Consider the following 11,959-nt stretch of genomic DNA (forward strand, 5'->3'; position numbering starts at 1 on the left):
AAGCAGCCTGTTAATTGTTGTTTTTTTAAAAAAAAAAAATACCAAAGCTGTTTTAGTTTTACAGCGATCAAAAGGATTTTGTAATCATACTAAGAGAGCACATACAACTTTTCATCTTTGAGATGCTTAAAAACATTAATTAATAAGAGCACAGTACCTTTTAGAAAAAGGAAAGGGCTTGTTGTCTTGACATGCCCCGTTGCCTCCTTCCCACCTTCCTGCTGGTTTTTGACACACCCTCATGACCCTTTTTCTCTGCAGTATATCTGGGCTTCTCATCTTTCCGTGACATGTAAGATTGCATCTCCGAATAGAGGCTCATTGGCATTTTTCTCTTGGCATAATGTCTATGTCATCCCATTGGGCATCTTGTCTAGAGAAATCTGGGCTGTCAGGGAGTCACACATCCAAGGAGACAGCACCATTTCAGTGGAAATCCGAGCTGAAATGATATCCTCCCATACCACAAGGGTTCCCTGAGGCCCTGAGATGGATATTGGTGAAATTTAGTAAGATATTGTAAGCTGGGCGTCAGCATATTGCTGCTTAACTCACTGCAGCCACTCAGTTTATTGTAGGTGTTCTTTTTTTTTTTTTTATACTTTAAGTTTTAGGGTACATGTGCACATTGTGCAGGTTAGTTACATATGTATACATGTGCCATGCTGGTGCGCTGCACCCACTAACTCATCATCTAGCATTAGGTATATCTCCCAATGCTATCCCTCCCCCCTCCCCCCACCCCACCACAGTCCCCAGAGTGTGATATTCCCCTTCCTGTGTCCATGTGATCTCATTGTTCAGTTGTTCAGTTCCCACCTATGAGTGAGAATATGCAGTGTTTGGTTTTTTGTTCTTGCGATAGTTTACTGAGAATAATGATTTCCAATTTCATCCATGTCCCTACAAAGGACATGAACTCATCATTTTTTATGGCTGCATAGTATTCCATGGTGTATATGTGCCACATTTTCTTAATCCAGTCTATCATTGTTGGACATTTGGGTTGGTTCCCAGTCTTTGCTATTGTGAATAATGCCGCAATAAACATACGTGTGCATGTGTCTTTATAGCAGCATGATTTATAGTCATTTGGGTATATACCCAGTAATGAGATGGCTGGGTCAAATGGTATTTCTAGTTCTAGATCCCTGAGGAATCGCCACACTGACTTCCGCAATGGTTGAACTAGTTTACAGTCCCACCAACAGTGTAAAAGTGTTCCTATTTCTCCACATCCTCTCCAGCACCTGTTGTTTCCTGACTTTTTAATGATTGCCATTCTAACTGGTGTGAGATGGTATCTCATAGTGGTTTTGATTTGCATTTCTCTGATGGCCAGTGATGATGAGCATTTTTTCATGTGTTTTTTGGCTGCATAAATGTCTTCTTTTGAGAAGTGTCTGTTCATGTCCTTCGCCCACTTTTTGATGGGGTTGTTTGTTTTTTTCTTGTAAATTTGTTTGAGTTCATTGTAGATTCTGGATATTAGCCCTTTGTCAGATGAGTAGGTTGCGAAAATTTTCTCCCATTTTGTAGGTTGCCTGTTCACTCTGATGGTAGTTTCTTTTGCTGTGCAGAAGCTCTTTAGCTTAATTAGATCCCATTTGTCAATTTTGTCTTTTGTTGCCATTGCTTTTGGTGTTTTGGACATGAAGTCCTTGCCCATGCCTATGTCCTGAATGGTAATGCCTAGGTTTTCTTCTAGGGTTTTTATGGTTTTAGGTCTAATGTTTAAATCTTTAATCCATCTTGAATTGATTTTTGTATAAGGTGTAAGGAAGGGATCCAGTTTCAGCTTCCTACATATGGCTAGCCAGTTTTCCCAGCACCATTTATTAAATAGGGAATCCTTTCCCCATTGCTTGTTTTTCTCAGGTTTGTCAAAGATAAGATAGTTGTAGGTATGCGGCGTTATTTCTGAGGGCTCTGTTCTGTTCCATTGGTCTATATCTCTGTTTTGGTACCAGTACCACACTGTTTTGGTTACTGTAGCCTTGTAGTATAGTTTGAAGTCAGGTAGTGTGATGCCTCCAGCTTTGTTCTTTTGGCTTAGGATTGACTTGGCAATGCGGGCTCTTTTTTGGTTCCATATGAACTTTAAGGTGGTTTTTTCCAATTCTGTGAAGAAAGTCATTGGTAGCTTGATGGGGATGGCATTGAATCTATAAATTACCTTGGGCAGAATGGCCATTTTCACGATACTGATTCTTCCTACCCATGAGCATGGAATGTTCTTCCATTTGCTTGTATCCTCTTGTATTTCATTCAGCAGTGGTTTGTAGTTCTCCTTGAAGAGGTGCTTCACATCCCTTGTAAGTTGGATTCCTAGGTATTTTATTCTCTTTGAAGCAATTGTGAATGGGAGTTCACTCATGATTTGGCTCTCTGTCTGTTGTTGGTGTATAAGAATGCTTGTGATTTTTGTACATTGATTTTGTATCCTGAGACTTTGCTGAAGTTGCTTATCAGCTTAAGGAGATTTTGGGCTGAGACAATGGGGTTTTCTAGATATACAATCATGTTGTCTGCAAACAGGGACAATTTGACTTCCTCTTTTCCTAATTGAATACCCTTTATTTCCTTCTCCTGCCTAATTGCCCTGGCCAGAACTTCCAACACTATGTTGAATAGGAGTGGTGAGAGAGGGCATCCCTGTCTTGTGCCAGTTTTCAAAGGGAATGCTTCCAGTTTTTGCCCATTCAGTATGATATTGGCTGTGGGTTTGTCATAGATAGCTGTTATTATTTTGAAATACGTCCCATCAATACCTAATTTATTGAGAGTTTTTAGCATGAAGGGTTGTTGAATTTTGTCAAAAGCTTTGTTCTTTTTTTTTTTTTTTTCCAAGACAGTCTCTCTCTGTCGCCCAGGCTGGAGTGCAGTGGTGCAATCTCAGCTCACTGCAACCTCCGCCTCCCAGTTTCAAGCAATTTTTGTGCCTCAACCTCCAGAGTAGCTAGGACTACGGCACACACAACTGCACTCAGCTAATTTTTGTGTTTTTTGGTAGAGATGGGTTTTTGCCATGTTGGCCAGGCTGGTCTCAAACTCCAGACCCGCCTCAGCCTCCGAAAGTGCTGGGATTACAGGCGCGAGCCACTGTGCCTGGCCTTGGCCTAGGTGTTCTTAATCTGACACTGCTTCTCCTCTCCCTGGCCACCAAGCTCAGTTTCAGGGCAGGCCAAATGAGTCAGCTGGTAACAGAGACAAGACCGGCTAGTGGGATTTGACTGCCAGTGTGATTCTGTGACTGTTAATGGGTCTTCTGGGTCCAGTCCCATCAGCAGTTGCCACCTGAACCAAGGACCTGCATTAGCCAGGAGAAGAGCACCTCAGGTGAGGCAGTGCTGAGGGCCAGTGACCACCAGACCACAGGCTCAGAAACGAGGTTGGGCAGGCTGCGCCACGATGCTGCTGCCTGTCAGCCGTGTCACCACGTGACCCGCCCTTTCTGGGTGCTGCGTTTTCCCATCTCTGAAGCAGTTATCCCTCACCTGGAGTTGTGAAAATGAAACGAGACATGCACCGCTGTTAGCACAAAGCCTGGCACCAGAAACATTCACCTTCCTGACGAATGATGGGAAGTGCAGGGGGAAACTGCCCAGCGGGGGAATAATCGCTTTTTTATTCTTTTCTAAAGGCAGTCACTTGGAAAGCAGAACAAGATTAGTTACTACATTTTATAAATTCCTTTTTAGGAAAACAATGAACTTTGAAAAGTGAAAACAGTAACTGATTCAAAGTACTTTTACCCTTTGGGAAAGAGAGCAGAATGGCAGGTGCAGACGCCGGTGTGGTGTTAGTAAGGGCAATGTACTTTTCACTTTGTATACTTTTCATTATTTTCCAAATTTTCAACAATGAGCAGTTATTACATGGATAAGAGGGGGAAAGTAAGGAAACACCAAATGCCCAAAGTTCTTAGATTGTGACTTCATGCCCCCCACCTTCCCGCTACTGATCCCCAAGGGAGTAGGGGCTGACAGAGGCCACTGGGGCTGCCTTTCCCCGGGGCCACCTCCTCTGAGTCTGTTGCAACCAGAGGCCTTGATGTGCAGCTGGCAACATGGAATCAAAGGGGAGGAGGCCCTCACTCTGCCACAGGCCCCTCTGGCCTTCGCCTTGACCTTGAGACAAATCAGCACCAAGTCAGGTCGAACAACCTCCTTAAAGGAATAGGGCTATTTATAAACATGATACTGTTATGAACTCCCTTTACCTGTGAAGGAACTTCCTCCCTAGGGGTGAGCTGCATGGGGGCAGGGGCTGCTGCATCTCATCAATCAGTATCAGCCATTGGTACTGGCCAAATGGGCGTGTTTTCAGGCCATATTTATTAAGACACAGGATGTACTGGGCTCCTTGCTAAACCATGTTTATACCCATTTGCTTCTTAGTGCAGCACTGTAAGCTGAGTGCCCGTACCTCCATCTTACGGATAAGGAAAATGAGGAAAATGAGGCACAGAGACGTGCACACCTAGCCCCAGACCACACAGCATGTAGAACTGATTAGAATCAGAGTCTGACTCCAGGACCCTGGCTTTAAGCACCCTTCTCAATGGGTTCCCTTGATGAAGCCTGATTCACTGGTAGTGAATTGGGATCAAGAACATGAGGGTGGGAGCTCATTCTCCCTGGGTGCTTTTTCATGCCCTCCAAGGCTTGCCCAGGCCTGGCACAGAGCCTGAGAAATATTAGGTGTCCAACAGTATTTTGGAATGTGTAGGTGAACAAATGAGTGAATGAGGGAAAGAATGGATGAGTGAGTGAAGGAATGAAGTGCCCTGTGGCCATTGGTCCTTATCTCTTGCATATGGAGGAGTAAGGCGTACCTACATCCCTTCTCCTGAAATGGTCCCTTGAGCCTTGGGGAGGAGAGAAGACACAGGGCTTCAGAGGAAGTGGTAAAGGTCTTCACCAGCTGAGGACTGCGGCTGCCTGGGAGAGAAACATCTGCCCCAGATAATCGCTGGTTGTCAGCCCTCGGTCACACCCCATGTCCAGATGGCATTAGCTTTGGGCAAAGTTTCTTCCTCTCCCACCCCATCCCCTTCCTTCCTGTTGGCAGCATGGAGTGGCACATATAGATTATCAATTATTAGCACACACAATATTTGTTCCACAGAGGCTGCATGGATGTGTACAGCTGATTTCCTCTGGCCTTTCCCAGAACACAGAAGGAGCAAAGGGTTTTTGTTTTATTTAAATCAACATGGCCATCATCTTGGCCCAGCCCACTGTGCTTCCAAAGTCAGTCTGTAGGTAACGCAAAGGGTTGCTGGTATCCAGACCATTAAATATGGCCAGGAAGGCTCTGTGCTGCAGGCAAGTCCTGGTTCCAGCTTGCTCCTCGGATGAGTGCCCTCTCGTCCCATCCTGCTAGGCCAAGGGCTTGTTTGTGTGTTCCCCACATCTGGCCTTTATTTGAAACTCCACCTCAAAGTATTTCATAGCACAGAATATCTTTCCTTATTAAATTCTCCCCCACAGATTTTTTTCATAAAACAGGCACCAAAAACTACAAACCTACCTGTGGCTCTCAAAGTATCTGTTTATAAACCTTTGGAAACCGTTTGCAATTAGTTAATCATATTTTCAAAGGAAGTTACAGATTATAGATACACTAACAAATGCCATACACGATGCTTAGGCCCCGGTAACCAACTCCTCACGCAGAAGAAGAAGAAGTGGTGGAGCCGAGGGACCTGGGATTTGTCCCCTTTTAAAACTGCTTGGGAGAAGGGAGATTGGGCATGGGAGTTGGACATATGAGAATTTAGTTCTTTTTCTGTCACTCATGGGGGTGAGGGGCGAGGGGGAGTAGGCAAGGAGAAATCAACTGTGCCCAGACACAATCGTGTATCTTGGAAAACAGTGAGGCATTTTATAAATCACATGTTCCTCAATAATCATGGAAGCACCAGTGTTTGTGAATACTTCACATAACATGTACTTTAAAAACCATTCATTTGAAAAGAAAAAAATAAAGGCACTAAATATATACAAGTTGGAATTCTGTTGACTACTCAATGCTTAAGATCTAAGCCAGCTTTAAAAAAAAAAAAAAAAAAGGCCTTTAAAAGGGAAGGGGGATAATATGGAGATAAAGTATTGATACATGAAACATCCAAGGATTTCAGGTACAGCCTGATCCAGGTGCACACACCACATTTTCAGGACTCTCTTCATATCTTTTCTCTGCTTTCTCTGCCCTGGCTTCATGCCCAGGAAGACTCTCTCCAAGTAGTGGCAGAGATGGCCATGAGCTATTCTAAGCTCCCATCCTGGCACCTTAGCAACACCTCTTTTCCTGGATAAATCCAGGAATGCATCCCAAATTGAATCTCTTGAATCTCATTTGAATTTGCGTGGGTTATGTACCCACCTCTGAACCAGTGACATCCTGGAGCGATGTGGGCCTCCCCCACTGATCAGGCCACATGAAGGATGGTTGTACCTTCACTAGAATTATGCTTAATGGGAGTGGTGCCCAAGGAGTTCCCTACAGGAAAACCGAGGTGATTAACCTGGAAAACATGGGGAATGGGTGGTGGCAGGCCAAAGCATGGGAACCTTCCTAATGGAGTGCCACTCTCTGGCCTTTTAATGTAGTTTCTTAGTAGGGGAAAAGAGGTAGGTGGATTTAGGCTTAGTACATTAGAGTTGTCTCATAGCTCTTGGCCTGTTATATCTATGCAACAGCCCACTGACTTTTCCTTTTCTCACTCAAACTAATCACTCTGCTGCATGACTGTTTATATTCTAAAGGAGCTTATTCTCTAAAAAAGACCCAAATGAAAAGTGTTTCATACCCATTTTACGTACCTGGCTAAGCAGACATTGTAGAAGGGCATTCTTAAACATTGTTCCAGAGGAAGTATCCCTACCCCCGATCTGTATCTTGCCATGAAATTAGACTATAGAGACTTGCTGGAATATGGTGGCTCATGGGCTAGTATGATGGGAAATCTTTTATTCCATCACTCTCTAATCATTCCAAGTATCTTGAATACCTTTTTGGTGAAATATACTGTATTTATTGAGAGATTATAAAAAACGAATAAAGACATTTGGGGAGGATCAGAAGTCAAGAATTCTCTGCTGATTCCACCTTTGCCAAATACCATCTAAAATGACTTGGGTTCTTTAGCGCAGGTATGAATTTTTCTGCCAGGAGAGTCTTCAGTTCAAACTTGTAAGCTACACACCAAGCAGAGACATATGAATGTGATTGTCTGACACCATCATAGTCAACAAACAGCTTCTGTCTGCCTATGGTTTGCAGAATGGTGACCAGTAAAATTATTGAATGGTCTTCTTCATTTCAGGAAAATGAGATATTAGCCAATTTTATTCAATGAGCCTGTGTCATTCCACAAAATGCATGACTCTCAGGAATCTTGCTAGCTGAATATGAAAATATTTTACTGTGTCTGGGAATGTGTTTGCCATTTTACATACAATATTTCATTTAATACTCTCAACCTTTCTTTGCCATGGAGGTGCTATTGTTTTTACCCATTTTGTAACTGACGAAGGAAGCTTGGAGTAGCTGGATACCTGGTTCAGGATCACACACCCAATGTGATGTGAGTGGTGTGACACAGCAGAGCCACTGTGACCTTCTCCTCTGAAAAAGACACATGGACACTTTTTTTTGAGGACGAAGGAACATTTGTTGCTCTGGAGCTTGTAGTCTTTTTTCAAAGCTCTTTAAATAACATGAGGCTTAGACATGAAAATTTGACAGAGGCTGGTGTTGGGTGGGGTGTTCTCTACCATACAAGCTATGCGATCTTATTTGACTTGTGATTTAATTTATTTAACTTGTGAGAACCTGTTTTCCCAAATGCATTATGGGCAATAAATTGACCTTAAAGAAGCAGAATTAAGAAGGATAAACCACAAGTAAGTCCTTGGGAAAGAGTGAAGCACTGTTTAATTGACTTTGTATCTTTAGTGCCTTGCACTTAGTAGTAGGTATACAATAAATGTGCATTGAATAAATGAATAAAGAAGCACTTTGAAGTGACCAAAGAAAGAACTTCCTCAAAATAGACAGTTTAGATCCAGTATCAGGCTACCCAAGAAATTATGAAAGTTCTGCCTGTGAAGTTCAGGATCTGGGCTGTGTGAGTTTCTGGGGTACCTAATAGTTCTCAGTAATGGTTCTTAGGTAACAGAGGTCCAGAATGACTGTCTGACTCTAAGTCCTCAGGGGGACACGACTATCCCTGCCCCGCACTCCTCCACACTGAGGGGCAAGGCACCGCTGCTGACAACTCCGGTTGACCTCGTTGCTGTTCTTTTCTGTTCAGCCCAAGACTGCATCTCACAAGGACCAGGGCTTCCATGCACACAGGAACTTTCCTTAACAAGATCCGACTGCTAATCTGCTATTGTTTACAGCGGCTTCTGAGGGAACCACTTTCCTTCCCCTTCATCTGGAGTGGATCTGATGTCATAAAACTGACCGTGAATGTCTGTTAATTGAAAACCTAAGAGTAGTGGGGTGGGCTCACCATTGATCAGGGTGTTAAGAGCCCACTGGCCATAGGAGGCTAGGCACTATCCTAGGTAGTGGTGAGGAGGGGGAGTCTCCAGAGAGGTCGCAGAGTTCCTGAAATGCAGTTGACAGGTAAGAAAAGAGTGCATGCGTGGACACTTGGCCCTGTTTGGCACCACAGTGGTGCAAGATCGACCCCTTCTGGCCCTCCCCTCATCCCACTGGGGGTCAGTTTACACTTGTCTGGTTCAACATATGGGTGGCAGTTTTCTCCTTCATGCCCAGTATGGCCTCAGCACCTGTCTCCATAGTAGCTGATCAGTGTCAAAAATGGCAACCTATGGTTTTGGGGTCTTCAAACACTTAGACTGACCCTGTATCTCACTTAGAACCTTCCAATTAAATCAAAAGATGACCAAGCTGGAGAGAAAAGTGAAAAAGAAAGCAGTATACATGCATATATATTTTTCCAATGTGCCGTTAACCGTAACTGATGAACGTGTAAAGGGGTTGCTAATCCTTAGCCTGCAGCAGAGGGCAGACTTTCCTACGTTATAAACACCCCACAACCAGCATGAAAGGCCTCAAGACACAAGAATGTCCAGACACAAGAACGTCCGGTCGATAAAATGGTAGGCTTGCAGGGTGACTAACACCAGTGATTTAGGGCAGAAAACTAAAACCACTTCCCCAGTTATTCATGCACTCATCAGCTTTTCCGGAGAAATGCCCTAACAGCCATTACATCTGGCTGTGATTCCCAATACCCTCATCTACTCCAGGTAAAGGAGCCATGCTTAGTTCAGTACTGCTGTGGCCAGTGTGACAGCGAATAGATGGTTCTGTGTGTCTGCAAAATGCCACCAGTATGCTGAGCCCAGCCCCAGCTGTGGAGATCAGTGCTTTTGCTTCCTAGCTAAGGAGTACGGGTAGGTTTGAGACAAAAGGTAGAGGAGAGAGAATTATAAAGTATAGGGGGATATGACTAGATTTTTTGGTAAATGTAAGTAAGAAGCCCTTTCTCGTATCACGGATTGAGTTTTAGCAGCTTTGGGATACACACACACACACACACACACACACACACACACACACCCCATTCAATGGGAAGACAAATCCAACTGCTAACTAGTCTGCTATGATTTACAGAATTTACATTGTTTACATGTATACCATATATGTGTATACACACACACACACACACACACACACACACACACACACACCCCATTCAAGGAGGGGACAAATTTTCCTTTGCATCTGGTGTTTTGGAAACCAAGAAGTCTACAAGGTAAATTCATATCAAGCAAAGAGTTAACTTTTCTACTCCCAACTTGGAGCCAATGTTTAGAGGCATCTGACCTTGGCTTTCCTGTCATTAAAAGTCCCTAGGACTGTCACCCTGCTGGGCTTCTCACCCTCATCGGTCCACTCCCAAGCTCTGTCCATGAAACAGGACTTGGGAAGGTAAAGATTGCCCTGGCTGATGACTTCACGGACTTTTGTTTTTCTTTTCTTTATCTTCTTCCCCTTGCTAGTACGAAGAAGGAAAAAAGCGAAGGAAACCTAACTATAGTAGCGTTGACCTCTCTGAGGTGGAGTGGGAAGACCGAGATGACGTGGTAAGTGATTTGTTTTCAGGCCTTGTGGAGAAGGAGCTGCATTGTACCCACTTCTGTACCTGGGGGCGATCCCAGGAGTTGGCCAAGAGGCCCACTGAAGGGACACCTGGCTACCAGAGGGACGTGGAGACAAGGGGCCTTTGTACCATGTGTGGAGTTTTATAACTCTTCAGCCGGTCAGTCGGACCAGTTGCAGACAGGCCAGCCACCCCAGCTGTTTGTGCAGTCTACTAAAACCATCCCCTGGCGGACGCTGGTCCCCTCTGCAGCTGATGACTCCAGCCTTCTTCCCAGTGCAGTGGATGGCCCCTGACATCTTCAGTGGAACCTGGCTGGGCAACAGCAGGCTCTGCCTGGTGCAAAGTCAGGGTGCCTGCAGGCCAAGCAGGCAGGTTCCTGGGCAGCAAGAATTCACCTGTCAGGACCTCATTGGCACAGCCCTTGTTTTCAGAGTACAGCCCAGGGCTCTGCAGGCTCACTTTTCTCCTGCTTGGTCGGCTGCCCATTTCCTGTACCTTCCCAGCCTTTCATTCTGCTCTGGCCTTGCTGCAATTGTGCCCCATGCTTTTTCCCCACGTAGATTCAGCCTATGGTGCTCTATCAAAAGCTCTCCTTATACCCATGACTTAACCCTGTCAGGTCTTCTTGGTACTTCCTCAATAAATCAGATTTGTTAGACACGGCTGCCTTTGTGTGAATCCAGGTGGACTCTCCTTAATTAAATCATAACTTCCCAGGTGTTTCCATCTGGGTCCCTACTCTTCCCTTTTTCTAAGAGTGTGTGTGTGCTGAGGCTACGTTTCTCTGCCCTACCCTCCCAGATTCGTCTAGGGTCCTTTCTTAAGTTCCACTGTTGAGCTGGCGTTGTTTCCATCTCTCACTGCATCCTGCTCTCCAAAGGGATGTTGAGGAGAACCATTTGAAAGCCCAGACTGGGTTCTCATGCCTTCCAGAACAGGGGGCCAGCATCACAGTGCTTCCACTGCAGCTTTCCTTCTTTCCACACCTCTGCACTTTGTCACCAGCTCAACTAGCATAAATCTCTCATTTTCATCCTTGCCGGTAAAATGTGAGAGCCATACCTGTTCTAGAAATTTAGCCTCTTTTCTTCTTCATCTGCTCTAAGTCTACTTAAACCCAAGTTTAGACAAAATAACTTTGCCATTTGATAAAAGCTCCTTCCTCCTCCATACCCTTTTCCCCGCAAGCCAATGAGCTGACGGTGTCAGCTCAATAGCGTGGTCGAGTTTTCTATCTTCTTATTCCTTAAACACTGTCACAAGGATCCAGTCAGTTCTTAGGATTGTCCTGCACCTAATGTGTCCACCCTGGCTTAGCGCAATTGTGAGGAGTGCCACTCGGGTTTTAGACTCCTGCCAGGTTCAAATCCCGCCTTCTCTGCTTGCCGGATGTTTGTCTTGGGTGAGTGATTATGCCTCTCTAGACTTCAGTTTTATTTTGTGTTCTTTGTTTTATTTTTCCCCAAGAAAATGAGTGTGATGGCAGTTGTCCCCACCTCATAGAGCTGTTCTGAGGATTAAATGGATTAATAGATTGAAAAACAGAGAAGTACTTGCACCGTTCTGGGGAGTAAGTAAGCATTCTACAAGTGGTAGCCATTGTTAGTATTATTCTGACCTCATCAGTCCTCAGGGGACCCTGTCATGAATGAATGTCCTGTGGATTTACAGTTGCTATGAATCTTCGGAGGGGACTTTCCATTGTTGCCCTTCCTCTTCCTTCTTCACTTTATCTGTTGATTTTTTTTGTTTGTTTGTTTGCTTGTTTGTGACCTCACTGAATCGTCTCCCTTTTTGCATGCTACT

General features: G+C 44.6%; 1 protein-coding gene across 3 annotated transcripts in view; it reads left to right on the forward strand.

Moving 5' to 3' along the window:
- Positions 1 to 11,959, forward strand: part of CACNA2D3 (calcium voltage-gated channel auxiliary subunit alpha2delta 3) — a 951,279-nt gene that overhangs the window by 739,705 nt on the left and 199,615 nt on the right. For all 3 annotated transcript variants that reach the window (XR_004670571.3, XM_003818723.8, XM_034956678.3), the window contains one exon: positions 10,050 to 10,133. Coding sequence is in view for 2 of the 3 variants with exons in the window: in XM_003818723.8 (XP_003818771.6) it covers positions 10,050 to 10,133 (84 nt within the window). In the remaining variant the exon portion in view is untranslated. The remainder of the gene's footprint in view (positions 1 to 10,049; positions 10,134 to 11,959) is intronic.

Source organism: Pan paniscus, chromosome 2 (assembly GCF_029289425.2).
Source record: "Pan paniscus chromosome 2, NHGRI_mPanPan1-v2.0_pri, whole genome shotgun sequence".
NCBI classification, from domain to species: Eukaryota; Metazoa; Chordata; class Mammalia; order Primates; family Hominidae; genus Pan; species Pan paniscus.